Source organism: Microcaecilia unicolor, chromosome 1 (genome assembly GCF_901765095.1).
Source record: "Microcaecilia unicolor chromosome 1, aMicUni1.1, whole genome shotgun sequence".
In the NCBI taxonomy this organism is placed as follows: domain Eukaryota; kingdom Metazoa; phylum Chordata; class Amphibia; order Gymnophiona; family Siphonopidae; genus Microcaecilia; species Microcaecilia unicolor.
The window spans coordinates 98,720,638-98,742,537 of NC_044031.1; the positions used below are offsets into that span (position 1 = coordinate 98,720,638).

Sequence of the window (21,900 nt, forward strand, 5' to 3'; positions counted from 1 at the left end):
TTCTGGGCTCCGACACTTGAAAATCTGAATCATCAAAATGCAAAGTAGAAGAGACTTGCGAAATAAGCTCCTGAAGGTCATCTTTATGTAAAATTCTTACCACAGAGGGATCCTCTCCCACAGGAAGAGATTCCTCACCTTCTGCAGACTGCTCTATATCTTTAGTAAACTGCTCTTCAGGAAAAAAAAATACCTCCTCTTCTGATGAAGTTATATCCTGAGCAGAAGAAAAAAAAAAAAAAAACCTATCAACCTCCTCAGGGAATCTAAACCGTTTGCTTTGAACACTAGAGGCACCCTGCAGAGAACGCTTCCCAGGAGGGTCTCAAGGCTCAGCTCTAAGGATAAGAAATGCCTTATACATCTGAAGTACAAATTCGGGAGGAAAACCTCCTTCTCCTGCTGACAGAACAGATGGTTTTGCATAGCAGAAACAGGGTCAGAAGGCAGAGGGGCCTGAGAAACAACAGGCGAGGAAACATTCAAAATGGCAGCGATTCCCACCAAAATCGGGACGGAGACGCAGTCGTGGGCCCAGTGGAAGAAACGGACCCCCCAACCTCCGGTACCGATGACTGAGCAAGCTCTGCACCCTGGTCCTCCGCAGCAGTACAGAAACGGCAAACTTCACTGGTACCAAGACCGCGCCGCTGACAGACAGCACAGTGGCGGTATTTCTCCAACATCGCGGCAGACAAAATACAGACCAAACAGCTGATCGATCCGATACGAACCGCTCCGGAGCTGCCCTGCTTGCTATTGCCCAAAAACGGCTCTGCCTAGATAAGAGTGCCTCCCGGTCTGCTTTTTTTTTTTTTTTTTAAACAGTAGCTGCCTCTCCCTCTTCTAAAGCTTCCCTCCTCGAGGGGCTTTAGGTAAACTTTAAATTGCTTTAAAAGCAAAAAAGGCTAGCAGAAATCCAAATAAGCCAGCACCAGGGAGGATGTGGGGTGGGGGGGGGGGGGGGACTCGGCCTTCCGAGTGTGGCGCCCTCAAGGCTGAGAGACCCCCACGGGCCTCAGCCTCCACAGAGCAGGTTTGTTTTTTTAATGCACAGAGAAATTTAAAACACTAATGAAAGCTACTCTACAGGGAGAAAAGAATAGAAAAAAGTTTTGAAACCGAAGGGCTCACCACCTGCTGGAAACTGAGATTACTGGATCTCTCTCTAGCTGGCAAGGGCTCTTATTGGCTTGCTAGAGTCCATTTTTTTCTCATTATCCACCTGCTGGAAGGTGTACACAACCCAGTCATATTCTGGGCCAGTCTTGAGGGACGCTAAGGAATGGGTGTCTTTTCCTTTCATGTCATTGAAGGTTCCCAGTAGCTTCAAGCGCTGCACTCTGTGCTACATGATAATCTCTGGCAAACACAGCTGTAGCCAAATCAAACGACTCCATGGTGCTAAAAAGGGGAAAGCACCCGAAACTCAGGCATAAGCACGGCCTAGTGAACGCAGTAAAAACAGGCAAAAAAAAAAGAAATCTTAAAAAATACAGGGAAGGAATAAAGTGAAGATAAAACCCATGGACAGGTATGAAAAAAAAAAAGGCAGGCACCAAAAGACCAAAGCTGAACCAGTTGTGAGGAGTGAAAATGAACGCATCCCCTCAACGCAAAAAAAACCCCAAAAACAAAAAAAAAAACCCTTGCTGGTCCCATACTCTCGCATCAGGCGGGAAGGCACTCACATATGTGCAGTGGACTGTTAGAAGCACTGGACTGGCAACACAGACCCCACGTTGCCCACAGGTGAGCATTTTAGGCCTGCATGTCCTCGAAGAACTATGATTTGAATTCTTATTCCCAATGTGCATCACTTTGCATTTGTCCACATTACATTTCATCTGTCATTTGGATGCCCAGTCTTCCAATTTCCTAATGTCTTCCTGCAATTTTTCCACAGTCCACATGTGTTTTAACAACCTTGAATAATTTTATGTAACCTGCAAATTTAAATCATCCCACTCATTACAATTTTCAGTTTATAAAATGTTAAATAGCATTGTCACAGTACAAATCCCTGCGGCACTCCACTACTCATCCTCCTCAATGAAGAGAAATGGCCAATTAACCCTACCCTCTGTTTTCTGTCCTATAATAAATTCCTAATCCACAGCAGAACATGGCCTCCTATTCCATGGAGGATCATGAGGAACTTTATACACACATCAACCGGATCACCTTTATTGACATTTATTCACGCCTTCAAAGAAATGAAGTAAATCGGTTAAGCAAGACTTCCCTGCGCTGAAACTATGCTGACTATCCCATTAAACCATGGGTATGTGTTCTGTAATTTTAGGATTCCACTATTTTGCTCAGCACAGACATCAGGCTTACCAGTTTAATTTTCGGATCACCCCTGGAACCCTTTTTAAAATTCAGTGTCACATTGGCCACACTCCAATCTTCAGGTATCATGGATCACTTTAATGACAAGTTACAGATTACTAACAGCAGATCAGCAATTTCATGTTTGAGCTTTCAGTAGTTGAGATAAAGAGGAACTAACCAGTCTACTCAGGTTATCCCTGTCCACTGCAAGAACATGTTCCAGCTGAACAGCCTGGCCCACTCCAGGGCATCACAGCTTTGTTTCTTACCTGTTGTCTGCTTCCTCATAAGTTGTCCCTGTTCTCTAATATATATGCACACAAGATACCAAATTCCATTGCCCACTATGCTTACAAACAGGTTCTACAATGTTTGAGAGCAATACAAAATCTCAGCATAAGCTACTTTGACTTCTGACCTGCAGGGTTGTATTGCTGGTTTCACAAGGTTAGCAGCATAGTAATAAGTTATTAAATAAATCATGGTGGTTCCCAATACAATAAAGTTATAAAGTACAAAACAATGAATGCCTTAAATATAGGAAAGTACATCATGCCAAGCACCCTCTCCCCCCACATAGACCCCTTTACCTTAAGCCCCAAATATTTCAATATACCCCCCAAGGTCTCTAATAAGATCTTAAAATGTAAAAGAATTTAGCCCAGATAGAATTGGGAGCCTAATCTGTTAGATGTATAAGATATGGCCACTAAGGCCAAATAAGGAGTATTACAGTAGGTTCTATAGGCAAGTATCAATAGCTTAAACAATTTTATATTGCAATGGAAGTCAGTGGAAGTGTATAAAGGTATTACATAATCTGATCTCTGGGCCTTATCCAAACAATCCTACTGCAGCAATCTGTAAGTTGTAATTGTTTTCAAGTTGACGGCCAAAATACCTGCATATACCTATAAATTGATATGTTACTTTAATCCAAACATTATTCACTTATCTAAAGCTGCCTCATCCAATAAGGATCTAAGAACAGTTGATGCAAGACATCAGTTCGCACTCAGAGTTGCTGAAAACCCTACACATACCACCAAAAGTCAGAACAGAAAAGATTTAAACCATTCCAAGACCATGCCTCAAATACCCATGGACTGTAATCTTTAAAAGATTAAAAGATGGTGGTCAAATCAAGTCAAATGTAGAGGCCAGATCTGGTGAGAGCCAAAACTCTGGCCATTAACTAAAGAATGAATGAAAAAGGAAAAAAAAAATCTTGGCAGCGTTTTTCAGCAATATGACAGAAACAAACTAGCATGTGGAATACACTACACCCTCAAAGCTGTATATAAAGCTAGATTCCCATCATGGTCAAGTGTTGGGTCCCATTTTTTGTTACACTGTAGACTTGATATAAAACACACAGCACGGTCAAATGCCCCCCCCCCCCCCCCAGTACAAAGGCTACAGGACACAAAATTACATGGAAATAAAACAAATAGGAGAAAATATGTTTTTTTTCACGCAACGAATAGCTAAGCTCTGGAACTCTTTGCCAGAGGATGTGGTAACAGCATTAATGTATCTGGGTTTAAAAAAAAGGTTTGGACAAGTTCCTGGGAGCCCAGTCTGCTATTGAGAGCAATGAGGAAGCTACTGCTTGCCCTGAGATAAGTAGCATGGAATGTTGCTACTATTTGGATTTCTGCCAGGTACTTATGACCTAGATGGGCCACTGTTAGGATACTGGGCTAGATCATCACTGGACTGACCCAGTATGGCTATTCTTAGTGTCCTGGAATCCAGCATCTGTTTATGTAGGTCTGTAGTGTTTAGAATCTGTACCCAATTCTTCCCAAAGTCCTGACAGGAGTCAAATACACCATAAATCAGACCCAGTGTAGGAAGCAACTTTTCTACACTCCTAATTTTTCTCCTGCACATCTAGAGGACTGATTGATCACAGGAGGAAATCCTCCTAAAAAGGTATGTACTTGTCACTCATTGCACAGTGTGTTGGTTGGAATGTTAACAGTGCAAGAGTTTACCATTTTTTTTAATGGTCAAACACTTGGGTTACCGAGCTGCCCAAACAAAATGAGGTACTTTTTTTTTTTTTTTACTCAGTATGGAGGTATGGATGAAAAGTTTTCATTCCACTCCTCTTGTTCACAACTTGCAGAAAGGGCCTTCAATGTGGCATTCCAAGATACAACTGTGTAGGAATGGAGTATTTCTCTGAAGTGTGTTATGGCAAATCTTTTTCCAGCACACTTATGTGATAATACAGTTCTCTCCAATTTGTAGGAAAGTTTCATAGGGGCCCCACAATAGAGGTTTCTATAGTCTTTTAGCACATCCCAATTTGCCTAAGGAACATCTATTTGCAGCTAAAAGAATGTGGTCTAGAACAGAGGTAAGGTATTATCCAGTTATTCAAGATATAAAGTTAGTATGGATATTCCACCTTTAAGGTATTAAATTGAATTACAATACATAACCCATGACTTTTTTTTTTTTTATTATTTAAACACAACTTTCTTCCTAAGCTCTAAAAGAGGGAGAGCATTCCCAAACTCGGGACCAAAATAACTTGATGGATGCACGCTGATTGTCAAACTTCTAGTCCCTTATTAGATGACATGGTACCAAGACATATCACCGTATTTGACCAAAACACATGGACCAAGCACAGGATTTTAAAACTAAATTCTTGCTCCAGCTACCACTATGCAACTCATCAGGTATTCTCACTTTCCAGCTGCCAGCTTCTGAATTCATAGTTGCTGCTTTTAACTAGCATTCCAGTAATCAGCTACTTGCATGATCTAAAAAATTAATAATCTGCCCCTACTGTATGGAAATGCATTGTATGCATATTCATTGTGAATATGGTGAAAACTCAGCCTAGTATGGCCCTTGAGTACCATTGGTCTTAAAAAAAAAAAAAAAAATCCTAAAAAAAAAAAAAAATCCAAGAACCATCTTATGATTAGTCTGCATGACAACACATTATCCCACAAGAGAACTCCAAGGTCATAATTTGCATCAACATGTATATAGCATTGTCAAAGTACCTGTATATAATACATAACCCACTTTGGTTGTACCACAGAAAGGCAGTATATCAAAACCTAAGAATACAGAATGACTCGCATTGTTACACTGCTGTCTTGAACAGCTCACAATAAGTCTGATCACAGAGATTATATAATCTTGAGCAAACCACATGAAGTGATGTCAGAACTGAACTTGGATGTTTCTTCTAACCATCTATACACCAAGCTAAGCTGCCCGCCTAGCAGATTTAAAATTATTTGATGAATGTTTAACAGTTGTAAATCCAGTATTTTTAAAGAGCATATAAATTACATTAACTGCACTGGTGACCCAATAGCCATTTGGATCTGTTTCTGCAAGTTATAAGCATAGCTCTGAATAGAGCAATTACATAAAGGGACTGTAGGTCTTTATCTGCTCTTATTTACTATGTTACTAATAAAACTGTTTACTTGAGCCACATTCAATTCCCTAACAAATTTTAAAGTCAGCACTGATAACACTTCTATTGTGGCAAGGATGAATGCAATATTCAAAGCCTTACCAACAACATCCTGGTAGTAGTTACCTTGATGTGCACAGCTAGATGTATAGAACTAAAATTGGCTTTATGCATCTATGAACTATAAAAACCATCTCTATTATGACAAGGTGCAAAATGGTTACCTTGTGAGATCAAAACCAAGGAAAACAGCTGCAAAGTTTCAGCTATATTATTAAAAAACACCTAACCTCCTTATGATGACTGCAAATATTAGCTATACTTAAAGCTGAAATATGTTTCTCTCATCCTCATGCATAAAAGAATGTGGGCTGCGATACTTGTTTGATGCTAATAATCCTCAACATCGAAAAGAAAGATTGGGTGATTTTATCTATTTAATCAATATATACTTCTAATACATTTCATACTTCTATCACAGCTTTACAATCATATGAAGAAGCAGAGATAGTTGGTATCCCACACAGTAAGACTTCAAGTGCACAGTATCAGTTTATGGAGGCGTATATATTTTTTGCAAGCATACCTTATTAGCTTTTTTTAAATTTTCTTCTTAAACAAATGGATGATCAGTTCTATCTATAATTAATGAAACAGAATAGAAGCCAGAAGTTGTTTTGGTGGGAAGGAATACAAAATAAAACAAAATTTGCATGATGGAAAAGCACAAATCATATTGTAGTAAATAAAACAGTATTCCTAATGCAATTCCATTATACATGGATAACATTACCATAAAGCTCATTACACAGTGCAGTACCCAAAGACTGCTCAGCTGGCTCAGAAGCTTGTCAACTTGCATTACTTGATGCCCCTCCCCTACCCTTGAGAAAGGAGTTCCGGAAGGAGAAATATACTTTAAAATGTCTTACAATTGCTTATTATCCATCATGAAGATACATACCCAGTCTAGGGAAAATCAAAACATCCACATACAATATTCAATTTAAACATGGGCCTAAAGGCTTCTCACTTAAAACATTTAAGAGGAAAGCTTTGCCGTTTAGCAGCAGCAATGTTTTTAGCTGTTCACAGCACTGCAAATCTTTCCTGTTAAATACACAGAAAATACGATATCCAATCTGACATTTGTACTGGCCATAAAAATCATTTTATTATAATGGTACAAGGTAGATCAAAATTTCAAGCAGTTTGTTAATATTTAAAGTATTTGAGAACAAAAGGGAAACCATGAAGTCCTAAGGTGACAGAATACCTGTGATGCTGCGATCCTATGCACGTCCTTTTAGTCTGCAGCATGCATCACACACGTTTTGTGCTAAACGGCCTGAAATATGTTTCCTGATATTAAACAATGGAAAAAAACACCGACAGCAAGCGTAGTAAATAAATATCTCCCTCGAGAATGAAGGCAGACAGGAGGCGGCTGACATGCATGCAGAAAAACTAAACACCATTTTTTTTCTACCTGCACACGTTGCCATTTGCTGCAGCGATTAAGATTCTTTTTCCTGTTGATTTCAAAGGCTACGTTTTCAAATTAGCTGTTGATAACGCAAATATATTATATTCATATTACATGATTTACGACAAAATCCATTTTCCTTCCTGTTCAGGTAAACATGTTTACAGCTCCTGCAGACACTGGGTGGCTAGCTCACATGTCACACACATGTCGTCAGCAATAAGAAAAGCCCCTTTCTCTGATGAACATTTTAAATCAGGTAAACGAGAGAGGAGACCCATTTTTTTTTTCTTAACTCACCTTTAAGGTCACATTAGCTAAACAAGGTTCTAAACTAAAAAACAGAAAATCATGTAAGCTAGCATAAACACAGCTGATTGATATAAAAATATTTAAACTTATGCTTGTCGATCAGGATAAATGAACTTGACTGTCTTGCAGTGCAAACCGCTTAATATACCTAAATGATTTCATTACATACTCAAATCTGTCTGCCTCAACCTAAGTGTTCACAAATGAAGAAAATCTCTTGGAGCAAGACAGCTCAAAACCTTCCTAGCTGACCCTAGACAGGAAATCCCACACACACATACAAAAAAAAACAGGGAAGGCTTCAAAACCTTCGTTTCACTTCGCATATTACAAAAAGGAACAAGAGAAAGGGCTACAGGAAAGAATACCAACCCACAAGATCTATTTTCCTTAAGTGTTTTTATTTTAGTTTTCTTTTTCGTACGTCCATTAGGGGTAAAAAAAAAACACATTCTGAAAAGCCTGTGATAAATCTTGAAACTCGCTTTCAAAATTAACAACACGTACAGGAGGAGGGGGGCGAGCAGAAGACAGAAGAAAAAAAGAAAAGCCCCGAAGTGAGTGAAATGTAAATGTATTCCTTATATAGGCTGCAGCAGTTGTTCAGGCAGCAGAGAGGGGCCCCCTTCTCCAAACCGTTACCACCCATTTATTAGACAAACAGGTACCTCCAAAAGAAAGGAAAGGGCAACGAAAGAAAAAGAGGAGGAGGGGAACTTTACCAATTCACGCCTTTCCTCGGTCTCCTCCACATAGGAGCCATCCTTCCAACAATAGAAAAGCTAAAAATAAAGACGTCTGCACAGCACGAACTTCATACAAGACATAGAAATACCCCTACGTGTATAGATATGAGTGCCAGTTACACACACACCAGACGGCATCAATGGGCAAAGATTGAAACATGGAGGGAAAAAAAAAAAAAAAAAAAAAAAAAGAAGTGAACAGCCAGAAAGTAGCCTATCACCAGATATTTACCTTCCCATAAATTCCGTTTATTTCCCACCCCCAACAAATCAGGAAAAAAAAAAATCAATAAACACTGCAGAGCCAGTCCAGTGTCTCTCCTTCTTCCTCCTCCCCCCCCCCCCCTTCCATCCTCACCCCACCCAGCCTGGCCAAGAGCCAAATTATAACGAAAGGAAAAAAAAAAAGAAGAAAATTCATGCCACCTTTGACATCCAGGTATTAACTTGTGCATCCTCCACCCTTCTGAAAATAAAACTCTGGTCAGAAAACGAAACTCAAAATAACCCAAGAAATTAGAACTTCAAGAAATGTTATCACACTACGAAATTCGTTTGACAGGAAGCGATCCAAGGAAGGAAAAAGAGTCAATAAAGAAACAAAAAACAGACCCACACTTTTAATGCTACAGGTAATAAGTTGCGGGGGGGAGGGGGGCTATGGTAAGCTAGGCGCAAGACGAAAAGAAAAATAATTTTAAAACCAAATCAATGGAAAAAGCAGGGACCCAACGCAGAAAACAACAAAAAAAAGGGCAAAATATAATAAAAAAAAAAAAGGACCGGGGGACAGCTTCACCCCCCTTTCACACACTGAGCCTGTGAGCCACAGAGCGTGTCCATAAATGAGCATGTAATGAGATGCGTCTAACGGTCCAGGGAGCAGTGAACCGCTAGGCGGAGGAGCCAGGTAATGTAACGGTGCAGCAGCCTCGCACACGCACAGCCTGAGCTAGAGAGCTGGGGAGAGAGAGAGAGAAAAAAATTTACTTTCTACTTTCCCCGCACTTTCTCTCAGCCCTGGTGCCCCACACGGGCCCCGCTCTCAGCCCATGGGCAACTACCAACCCCCACTGGCCTCGTCCCGTCAGCCACTACCATTTCTGGGCACTTCCCCTTACCGTTATTCCGCCGCGGATTCGCCTGTTTTCTGCGCTTACACCTGGGGCCATCCGCCATGATCCTCTCGCTGGTGTCTAAATGCTCGAGTCACCTCCCCTCCTCCCCCCCGCCCTCCTGCTCCCCGCACCTGGTTTACGACACCCTTTTACGACATCACCTTCCTACACCTAGAGACGTTCCTTCGGAACCTTGTTGCCACGGGAAACCCTTTGGTTTGCGGCAGCCTGGCTAGGCTCGAGTCCGAGGGGTGGGGGGGGATGGAAAGCTGCCCAGGTAGAATAGGGGTGTAGAAAGGAAACAGATGAGGGTCTTCTGGGTTTGTTATGGGGTCACAGAGTGAAAAAAAAAAGATTCTAAGGGCGAAAGGCAGAGTTCTGTGAAGCTCTGGGTAAACTTTCTTCTGTATAGGTAAGCGGCTCATTAGTATGCGAGTCGCGTTACTTACTGCTGAACAGCCCTGTTCCCCAGCACACAAACACTTGTCCCCAGAAATCACTGATAAAACTGCGGGGAATTTTTTCGGAAGGGGGAGTGTGTAATTAACATATCGGCTATGTCGTCTGCTGGAATAAACAGGTGGTTTTGTGGCAGTGTGGAGGAGGGGCTGGGTTTATTTTAGAATAAGAGCAGTTTAAGTGGAGAGACCACACATAACCTGGCAAACTGTAAAACGTTGGCTTTAGAAAGGGCTTCTACTTAAAGAAAAAGAGGGGGGGAAAGTTGTTGAGGTGTTTTTCTCACCTAGCTGGTATTTCTGTGTAGTGCAAGAATAAAACTATTGTGCTGTTAGAATCTTTTCTAGAAAGTTAAGACCAGATCATAAAATGGCCCAAAATACGACTGGAAACTGTTTTGCGGGGCTTTAAATTCAAAAGTAAATTTATACAAATAATATAACTGGATGTCTTCGTTATTCTGAGACTTTATTTTCGTTTCACGATGTTTTAATAGTAGTAATACTAGCTGAAAGTTACCTGAATCAGTTGTGCTTTCTGGTTTTATACCTACACCTTTCACCTATATATAATGTGAGTGTTTATCTTGTCTATGCATGGAGTTTCCACTTATCGTTGTAAAACCTACAAGAATCGGCACCATAAGTGCCTGATTTGAATGCATGCTGATAAAAGCAGTTAAGTATGAGATGCTAGCTCAAGAATCATATTGGGTACTGAGTTAGCTACTTTTTTCTTTTGTAATACTCTGATTTGTTTTACTAGCTATCTGTCTTTCTTGCAACAGCACAGCTATAAGAGTTAGTATCTGAGTGAGGGAAGGGCATATTTCTATTATTTTCTTGAGTGATACATTAATTACAAATGTGCAGGGGTCAATGAACACTGAATACATAAGGGGAAAGAGGAACTTATGGAGCACCTAGACCGAGCGTTTTGACAAAATAAAAGTTGTTTATTAATCTTATTTTGAATCTACATGGTTTCCTTTTATCCCCAACCCATCAGCAGATGGAGAATGGGGGAAATTATTCTAAAATGCCATAGGCCAGTGTTTCTTAAGTCAGTCCTGGCGTACCCACCTGCCAGTCAGGTTTTCAGGATATCCACGGTAAATATGTTTGAGATTGATTTTCTTACATTGCCTCCATTGTATGCAAATCTTTTTCTTGCATATTCATAGTGAATATCCTGAAAACCTGACTAGCGAGGAGGTACTCCAGGACCGACTTGGGAAACACTGATCTATGGCAGGGTTGTCCAACCTCGATCTGCAAGGGCTGCAATCCAGTCAGGTGTTCAGGATTTCCCCAATGAATATGCATGAATGTATTTGTGTGCACTGCCTCCATGATATGCAAATAGATCTTATGCTTATTCAGTGGGAAAATCCTGAAAACCCAACCTGTTGAGAGCTGATGTTGGACACCCTTGGTCTATGGTAGGGGTGAGCAACCATGGTCCTTGAGGGCCTCAACACATGTTTTCAAAATTTCCACAATGAATATGTATGAGATGTGGTTGCCTACCTCTGTTCTATGGTCTGTCTTCCATGGTGTTAGAACCAATCGGGGAAAACAGTTTAGGTCAAGCTAGAATTCTGCACTCAAAATTCTAATCTTTCTGTTGCAGGGGTGGCTGAGGGATCACGTGCAGAGACTCCTGCAAGCCTTTGCTGAAATTTTGAATACAGAACTAGTTTTGACAACCAGCTTGATAATGTACAGTGAAACCAGTCCCTGTCAGAACAATCTAATCCTAACATACCTGAAGTTGTAATGAAAGTGTACAGGTACACCCTATAAGAAATGAACTAGATGTCAAACCATGAAGTTTGTTAAAAGGCTAGATTTAGTAAAGCACATTAGCACCATTAATGCACATTAAATTAAACCTGTGTTACCATGTGCTGATATAGTAAATTTAGCCCAAAATACCTTATGCTTGTAGATTTCCAAAGATTAGATTAAAGATGTCCCTATTCTGTTTTATGATGATATAATGTGAAAAAAATCAGACTCTTTCCAACTGAGGGCAGTTTATCTTTGACTGGAGGGTCATTCTAAAAAAGAAGCTGTTTAATGCTGGGCTTTTAGTAACTGGGTGAAGAGAAGCAGCTTGAAATGAAAGAAACATGTAGGCAGTGCAATTCAAACTTCTGATTCAGATGAGTAGGAGTGAATAAGATGTGGGTAAGGATCTAGTCCTGGGCCATGCCACCAAATCAGAACTGCCAAGTTACCCATTCCAGGAGGGAGACCTTTGGGCTGGTCCTGGTTTTATTATATCCCAAAGCAGTTTGGTGTTTGTAGTCCATGATTCTACCCATTGAAATTGGTGTTGCCAATCCCATAATGTACCAGGATGAGGTTGGCAGAAATCCAGGACTGACCAAAAAGTCTCCTTCCTGGAATGGGTATGTTGGCAGCTCTGCTGAATGAGGGTAAAATCAAGTGCATGGAAAATGTTTATTATACATTTTGCTCTAGTGTGACTATAAAGAGGAGGTTATCATAGAAAACCCAGCTCCTCCACTCTGCTTTCATTTCTGTTAAATTCATTTTTTTTCTTCAGGCCTTGCAGTTTCCTCCTGCTCCTTTTGTCTTCCAGCTCAGTTGGAAATGGCTTCTATTGGACTACAACACCATGAACCTGCTTTCATAACTGTCTGAAAATGTTTTCCCCTATTTTTATATCCTCCTCCCAAGTCAGCCCAGCCATTGCAACAACAGTCCTTGGTCAGGATTACAAAGGCATGGTTTCTCCAGAATCTATTTAATGCAGAGGTTCTTCACCCAGTCCTCAGGATACACTCAGCCAGTCAGGTTTTTCCGGATTCTCACAATGAAAATGTATGAGGTAGAATTGCATACAGTGAAGATGGTGAATGCAATTTTTTCTCACATATATTCATTATGGCTATCTTGAAAACCAAACTGGCTAGGACTGAACATAAAAATAGCTATACTGGATAAGACTGTAGGACAGTGTACAACCATGGCCAATAAGCCCTGGGCTTGTCTTCTAATATGGGACTCTAACTGAGGGAAACTGAATTTTGTTTTTTAACTTTATTTTTATTATTTGCCAACAGAATCATACAAGTATCTAATTGATTCAGAAATACAATCTACTTCAAGAGTCCCATACAAACATATGAAAAACATCATTAGAAGATCAAAAATACCCACCAAAGTAGATATTTTAGACCACAATAAAACTTAAGGGGAGAAGGGAATGAAGTGGGACAAATATAAGCAAATTAATACTAAAGAACACAGGCATTGGCATGATGGTCTAAGAGGGTAATATTAATATAGCACAAAAAGAGAAGTAATCAAACTAAGAAGGAACACCTGGCGAGAGCTTCTTCGTCCAAAAAGGAACATAGCTGTTCTGGGACAAAGAAAGTGTGTCTTACACCCAAATATTTAATTCTACATTTGCAGGAATACCGTAAAACAAAAGTGGCAACCAAAGACAAGGCCTCCTGCTTTATAGAAAAGAAAGCCTTTCGCCTCTTCTGTGTCACTCATGCCACATTTAGAAATTCCCATATTCTCTGCCCATAAAACTGGACTTGCAAGTTACAAAAATATAAACGCATAATCATATTTAAATCCTGTTCAAACACAAAATTTACAAGCAATATGGCACGGTCTGAGACAGCTTCTTGAGAAGAGTCCAAAATTGCAGATACATCCAAAACTGATTGTTCATTATCAGCCTGTGTTCTAGGTGGCAAGTAGAACACCTTATTAACAGTAGGAATTGATTCTGATGGTACAGCCAAAACCTCTACCAGGTACTTTTAAAAGTTTCTAATGACTGAATACTAAAATCATTTGGGAAATTAAGTAGCAAAAGATTTAAATATCTTAACGTGATTTTCAAACTGCTCCAGCTTACAATTTATAATAACTTTAACAACTTCAGTATTATCCTTAAAAGATTTTTTCATAGTTTCCAACTTCTAACAATGTCCAACCTCTAATGTCTTCAAACTTTTATGCCAAGGTACCATAAGACAGTTTTAAATTGGCAATATCAGATAAGCAATTCACAATAGTTGATTCCAACTTGGTGAGGAGGCCCCAAATAGCGCCAAGAGTCATTTCCCCTGTCTGGTGCACTGCTTCAGTCCTAGATAGCAACTCAGAGCCTCTGATAAAACTTTAGAGGACTTCACAATAGACATTAATGGCCCCACAGGTCCCTGCAATGGAGTAATCTAAGGAGTTCCCTCTGTAGTAGGCAGCAGTCCCATCTGGTTTGAGGAGGGGGAGGGGTCCAGACAAGAACCAGGCTGGAATTGCCAACTCCACATACAACAGGACTCACTCCACTAAGCCCTGGGATCCCAGCTGAATGGGCTGGCATCAAGTGCTCCCAAGGGCTGAGAGAAAGCTGGCCCCCAAGCGGGTCAACATTCCCACTAATGGCGCCCACAGCAGGGGCTTGGCCATTGGTTATAACTCCAGATAAAAGCTGGGTCAGAAATCCATCAATCTGTGACTGAATTGCCAAAGGCGCCGGATGTGCTGAGCTCGCAGAAGGCAAAACTCTCACCTTCCCCTTCTATTTCTGCAGCATAGTGTAACAAAGAACAAGGAAAAGAGGTAAAATTTAACTTTAAAATGGAACTCAGTCTAAGCACAGATCAAGACGCCCATCGTGCCACCATCTTGACTCCTCCCCCAAAACTGAACTTCGAATGCAAAAGCCATGATGGAGGCTGAATATACTAGATCTCAGTTCTAATCCTTATGGTCTCTATACTTTTGGTTTTCACGCTAACCATGGCAAAAAAATTATATAAATGAACTATGGCAAAAAAAAATAATTATATAAAACCTATATTGAATATGCATATTCAATGGAAGTATCCTGAATTTGAGTCATTTGCTATCCTCTACAGAGTTAACAGCAGTTGGAGCTATCTCAAATCTCTTAAACAGGCATTCTATACAAAATATGAGGTGGTTAACCTAATAATATATTGGCAGTGTTTTACACTAGAATGTGAGGACTGCCAACTAGATTCACCTGACAGAGTTGGTCCAGTCCTGGGCTTACCACAGTGCATGCAGGGACTTATAGCCTTGCTTTCTTTAGGGAATCCAATGGTGAAATCAGAACCACAAGTCCCTGCATTCAATGGGTAAGCCCAGGACTGGATCAACTCTGTCAGGTGAATCTGGATCCAGTTGGCAACCATCCTCTGCTAGGATGAGTCCCTTGTCTTTGGAGTGGAGGAGTGGCCTAGTGGTTAGGGTGGTGGACCTTGGTCCTGGGGAACTGAGGAACTGAGTTCAATTCCCAGCAGAGGCAGCTGCTTGTGACTCTGGGCAAGTCACTTAACTTAACCCTCCATTGCCCCATGTAAGCCACATTGAGCCTGCCATGAGTGGGAAAGCACGGGGTACAAATATAACAAAAAAAAAAACCCTAAATGTGATAGACCAGGATTTTACTTTTAAGCCTAGCTGCTCTGCAAGCTGCTCAGAGCCACAGCCAGTGTCTCAGCCATCACATAACAATCATGTCTAATGGACATGAATACTTGGTTCTTGGAGGAGCTGAGGTCCACAGGTAAGGACTGTTTCTGCAATGACAAAGTTAGGTGAAAGATGGGAAGAGCATTAAAAATGAGGACCCCACCCCAGATAGCCATGTTGTAAGACAGGGTGCCATCCTTAGAAGCTAGTAGTGAATACATTGAAAGCCTAGAAGGACAAAAAGATAGAAAGGATTTCAACCCTGGTCAACTCTGGAGTGGAGGAGTGGCCTAGTGGTTAGGGTGGTGAACTTTGGTCCTGAGGAACTGAGTTTAATTCCCACTTCAGGCACAGGCAGCTCCTTGTGACCCTGGGCAAGTCACTTAACCCTCCATTGCCCCATGTAAGCCGCATTGAGCCTGCCATGAGTGGGAAAGTGCAGGGTACAAATGTAACATAAATAAATAAATGCTGCCTCTGCCAGACAGCTAATAGCAAACAAACCTGCAAAACCACCTTAAGGCTAGTTTATCACAATAAACAATATAGCATTCACAATTTGTGTTATAAATTTGAGCTATGTGATCTTCCAAGCACATGTACAGTTTTGTTTTTTCCCTTCTGTAAAAAGGTGTAACAGCCTACAAACATACCAGTTTTCTCCAGGATTCATACTGTTACTATAACTGCACAACTTCTGTTGAGATCTTGATTAGCTTTGTAGAAAAATGGCTGTCCACAAGCTGGATCCTGAGCTCACCTTTGCCGCTTACCTTTCTGAGTCTTAGAATTTGTAGAGAGGAAAGGCCAGGTTAGGTCTGTCCCTTTACCCTTTCTAGCCACAATAGATACTATAGATCCATTTGTATGCTGGCTTGCATGGATGAGCTCTCCTGGTGTGCCTTTGAGCAGTGCAGATGCTCTCAGATTAGCCATGGGAGGGCACCCAGATCTGGAGGCATCTTTGAGGCACATGAGCAAGCATTTTCCACCTCCATACCGCTGACAGTTGTAGAGAAGATCAAGAGAGGGGTTTCAAGGGCTATTAGCATCCAATGTCTCATATGCTACATCCCCTGATTGAAGTGGCTCACTTAATCTAGAGTAGGGTGACAGAGTGGGTTGATAACAGTGGCACCATCTCTGGAGTTGTGGATAGCCATAGAAAGTGTTGGGTAAAATCATTTTGACAAAGATTTCAAATCAAAATCAATATCACAAAGTATAAAATGAATTTGGAATCAAAATTAAAATCAGTAAGCCAGTTGTGATTTCAAATAAAAAAATGTCAGAGCAAGGTAATACTATTAAATGTAATAGTCACGGGGCAGGATTATAGACTAATCATCAATACTGATAAGTGTGGACATGCAAATTACAAGTCCATATATGTCAAAAATTAATATGACAATAGGGTTTACGGACTAAAATTCCATGAATCCTAAGATTACATCTACTACTACTACTACTATTAAACATTTCTATAGCACTACTAGACTTACGCAGCGCTGATTACATCAACATCCATCAGCAAATGATTTTTGATTTTATAACCAAAGATACAAAATCGCTAGCCCTCCTCTTCCGTTCCTCCCTTCCCTACCACCCCTCCCTCCCCCCCCCCCCAACTATCACCCGTTCCTATCAAAGTTTGATTGTCCCCACCCATTCTTGCAGTTGAGACCATCCTGTCTTGCGCCGTAGCTATCTCATGCATATTTAGTGTTGATATGCTGAAAACCCAACTGGCCATGGGGTTCCGAGGACAAGTTTTGTAAGTGCTGTTCTACTATGAAAGAATGTGTTGCCTTCATTAGAAGCAGAACTGTTCTTTTGTAGAAAATTGGAAGCTTATGAAAATTCCACCAGAAAGGACAATTTGCATTTTGTGAAATGTTCCTAGAATAGCTGGTGTTGGTACTTATAGTTATGTTCAAGTGTTACCTTAGCGCTGTGTCCTGTGCCAGAATCCCCAGACTGTCAATAGTATGAGAAGTAAAGGGCGGATGGAGACACATGCAATTATCTCTCAATAATTTGGACATTATCTGCGTTTTCAAGTCTTCACAGGAAGAAGTAGTGTCTAGATTCACACTGATGGTTTTGCTGGCTTTGGAACCTCACAAGAATCTGATTCATAAATGATTTTTCTTATTGGCAACTGGTGATTAATTTGTTTGGGGAGCATGAAGTAGAGAAGTGGATCACCATGTCATAGGGTGCCGCCCCAACCCTCCTCAGAACTGAAAAGGATATAGCCTACCAATTAGATTTGATGCCTGCTCACACATTTCTGCCCTGGCCCTTGCATCTTGAACACTTGCTCTGTTTCTATGTAAGGATTAGTAGTAGTCTGGCTTGTTTAGTTTTCCCAATAGGTGTATTGGTGGTCTAGCATCCGCTTTAATGTTTGCAATGCTGCCTTTTCCTACATAAGGTCCTTTTCTGAGTTCTGGGAATTAAGTCTTACAGTATGGTAGATTTTCTGTGTGAATCCAGACTTACTTTTATGGGATTTTGCATTACTTCATAATATGCTTAATTCTAGTGATGGTTTTTGCTGTTACTGAGATAACACCATAATCATAATTTTCTTTCTGCATGGTGAGGTCTGTGGGAAAAGGTTTCTGTAGGTATATTTTATTTATTTATTTATTTATTGCACTTGTATCCCACATTTTCCCACCTGTTTGCAGGCTCAATGTGGCTTACAAAGGTACAATAATAGCATTTAACACCATGACTGTACTGTATGCAGGGTCAGGGGTCAGGATTATTTTTATATTAGAATCCTAGGCTACATAATTTAACTGCTACACAAACTGCTGCGTATAATGAGAGACTGCAGAGTTTTCTTTTGTTGTATTACATAACCTGGGAATAAAAGCTGTGTCCTTTTTTCTCGGGGCAACAGCCTGACTAGTGTTCTGAATGGGGACCCCCCCCTCTTGTTCCCCGTCTGGAGCTAAGAGGGGGACCTCCCATTTGCGTGCCTTGGTGGAGTGACATCTCATACCTTGTCTCAGGCAGCAGATTATTTGCGCTGCTCCTGGAAGTATGACATCCAATTATGTGTATTTCAGGATCAATCTGGGAGGGGTGGGGTGGAGTGATCATGATTGTCAAATTTAATTATTAAAATCACAGGAGATGGCTAGTGACCTGAAATTTAATTGAGAGGAACACAAGGCTGAAGGTTCAGATAGGACACTTAATACCCTTGCATAAGCTCTGCTTGCAGCACATACTGAGGGGGGGAGGGGTGCCAAAAGGAAAAGCCAAAATCTTCATGCAGAATGTCAAAGCACCAAAGGTGATGCAAGAAACTATGCAAGAGTGCCTACTGCTTCAAGATGGCACCTTCAGTGGGCTTAGCCTCTCCTCGGTGCACTAGCAGTTTATCAGCACCAAGAGACTCCCTGATCTGAAAGAGATTTGGTATTAAAGTTCTATTTCAGGTATTGGAAGCAATTTTTGTTACTGAGAACAAGGGTATCTCTTTCCGTACTCTTTTGAAAATATACCGCTTTCAACAGGCTTTTTCTATATAAGTACAGTTGATCCTGCAGCGAGAGATCAGGAATTATGGATGGGAAGCATATGAAGAGTTATTAATTGAATTAATTTAAGCATTTTCAGTTGTATGTATGCTTTTATTTCTCTTGTGTGAGTGATTAATAGTTAGGCCTTTCCTGTCATAATCTGGTGATCCTTTCTGTTTTCTTTAATTGTACTTATTGTTCTTAGTGTAAACCACTTTGATTTGTTCACAACTAAGCGGTATAGCAAATTTAATAAACGATAAATGATAAACGATACTCCAGACTGGAGCTCATTTTCTTTTGAAACTTCCCTGTAAATGAACAATTTGGTATGACAATGTTAAGTATATATTCTTTAAACCACCTCATTTATCTAAGTTTGTGTGTGACAAACTCCTCAAGTCCAATCTGATATGCCCCTTAATTGTTCTCACCTTGACTGATTATGTGGGTCTGCAGTTAGATTGTACCTTTCACTAAGCTGCATTAGGTGCCAATACATGCGTATTGCAGCTTAAAAAGGTGTACCATGGGGCATGCTTAGGTGTCCTGCCTCAAAGTGCCAAATGTGTGTACGCTAACTGCACACTAAAAACATTTTTTTGAGAGGTGCATGTCTGTGGGTGGAGGGGCATTTCTGTGCTAAACAGCACAGCTACATTACTGCACACCAACTGGTTAGCACAAGAATAGCGGATGAGCCCTTACCTCCTATAAAATGGGTGGTCCATAATTCAAGAGGGTGGTGAGGGTTTCTTGTACCCTCTGCCATCCATTAGGGCAGGTGCTTACGTGGCTTTCTGTCACCAAGATGTTCTTAGATATTACTTGATTTTACTTAACTGGCTTGGGCAGCAAATCACTAGCCTTATAGATGTAAATATTCAAAGGAACCGCTCCTGGCTGTTTAAGTCCCTTCTGCGGGGCTATCTGGGGATATTCAGCAGCACTTAAGTGGAAAGCTCTTCTGAATATTCCCTCTAACTACCCATGCTGAAACTGGCTAGTTTGTAGGTGATCTGGGGATGGAGGTAGTGTGGAGTGGAAGCTTAGCTGGTCAGTGGTGATTTTCAGGCCGCTAATCAGCTGAGCAACTGCATAAAGTTAGGAAAGGAAATAGTCTGTCATAACTTTATGCAGGAAGTTAACTGAGCAGCAGTCTGACTAATGGCTGCTGCCCAATTAACTTCCAGGTCTTGGCAAAATGTGGTGCCATGCCAGCCCCCTCCCTCCCTCCCTCCCAGCCCCCGGAAGTACACAGCTCCCCTTCCAATCTCCCTCTCTCCCTCCTACCCCCCCCCCCCCCACAGTCCTCCTTCTGATCCCCCATCCCTCCTTCCCACCCCCTGGAAGTACACAGCCCTTCTTCTGAGCCCTCCTCCCTCTCACCCTCATTGAAGCAATACCCACAACCCCTCTCCCCAAATGAGATAAGAAGTTCCAAAGTATTGCGAGGCTGGCACTAGAGACTGTGGCAACTGTTTTCTACAGGTAGCTGCTGAGGGCAGGAGCAAGTGGAGCTTGCTCATGCCCCCTTTGCCCCACTGGACCACCAGAGACTTCAGATAGACCGGAGAGCTGTTTTCCTCCATTAATCCTCCTCAAAAGTTATATAGTTTATTATTTATAACTTGCCTTCATCCAAGGAGGAGCACAAAATCACATGCATAATAATAAAACATAATGCACAATACGCAAAAGCAAACACTTTCCTTACAAACAAATCTATAAAAAAAAAAACACAAGAGTAATCCTCACAGAGACAAGCGAAATGCATCCAGTGCATCAGTTATCTCTGATTGTGGTGTTGCAGTTAGAAACTGATGGCAACTTGAAAGTGCCTGGAAAAATTTAAATGTCCTGCAGAAGTTAGGGCTCAACAAAGCTCTCACTCAACTACAAACACGCTGGAGTGGAAGAAAATGGTAACCATGCAGTCTGACTCAGAGGAGGACAGGTACATGTGGAAAGCATACTCTGTGACAGTGAACTGACCAAAGGGGATGTGGTGCGCTGATTCAAAGACTTAAAATCAGAAATGGCAGCAGTTAGATCTGATGTGCAAGGTATGTTGGCTGAAATCCAGAATGAGGTGCACAATATTGGCAATTGCATGGAGCAAGCAGAAGAGTGAGTGAACATATTGCACAATAAACTTAAAGCATTGAGGGCCAATTATAAAAAAGACTGTGTTGAGCATTAGGAAATTCAGGATTCCATTGAGAAGCTGGAAAATAGATCCCGGTGGTGCAACTTATGTTTTAAAGGCATTCTTAAGACAGATCAGTATAAAAACTGAGCAAGTGATGCAAGAGATTTGTATATTCATATTTCAGGATGGGCAAACAGATTCCATGGAAAGGGCTCAAGTCTCAATCAAATTGGATCAAGTGCACCACAGTTTGGGCCCCTGTTGAGATTCGATGCCAAAGGATATGATTGTTTATTTTTGTGCAAAGCTCGGGTACTGAAAGAAGTGGAATGGAACAACTGTAAGATTTCAGTATACTAGGACCTGGCTTAATAACATTGCAAAGGTGAAAGGAGTTTTGTGAGATCACCCACTTTTTGCAACAGTCAAATCTGCACTACAAAAGGTTGTACCCATTTGGGTTATGGATTACAATGGAGGGTACTTCCTGGAATGTCCAATCTGTTGCCAACACCTGAAAGGTGTTAGAAGACCTGGGCTGCAACAACTTCCTAAGCCAGACAAACCTTCAGCTTCACCTCAGATTTCCAGAGTAGAAATGTCTTGGAAGTTGTTTCAGAATGGACTCAAGAATGCATGGAAGTCTCCTGATATTTAGGAGCACTGAGTAGGGGAGCACCATTGGCCTCTGTTTGGACCTTCAATAGTGCAACTATTCTTTCAGTTACATTTGGATTTTATAGAAGGTGGTTGGAGTATGATCGACAGGTGGCAGAGTGTGGAGGTAAATGGAATC

At 41.1% G+C, this 21,900-nt stretch overlaps 1 protein-coding gene across 1 annotated transcript in view; it reads right to left on the minus strand.

The window, feature by feature from the left end:
• The window catches only part of ZEB1 (zinc finger E-box binding homeobox 1), a 387,769-nt gene extending 378,249 nt beyond the window's left edge, over nt 1–9,520 (minus strand). Inside the window, exon 1 of the mRNA XM_030199176.1 lies at nt 9,457–9,520. Within this exon, the coding sequence (XP_030055036.1) occupies nt 9,457–9,514 (58 nt within the window). The 5' untranslated portion in view covers nt 9,515–9,520. The remainder of the gene's footprint in view (nt 1–9,456) is intronic.
• Between the last annotated feature and the right edge of the window lie 12,380 nt (nt 9,521–21,900).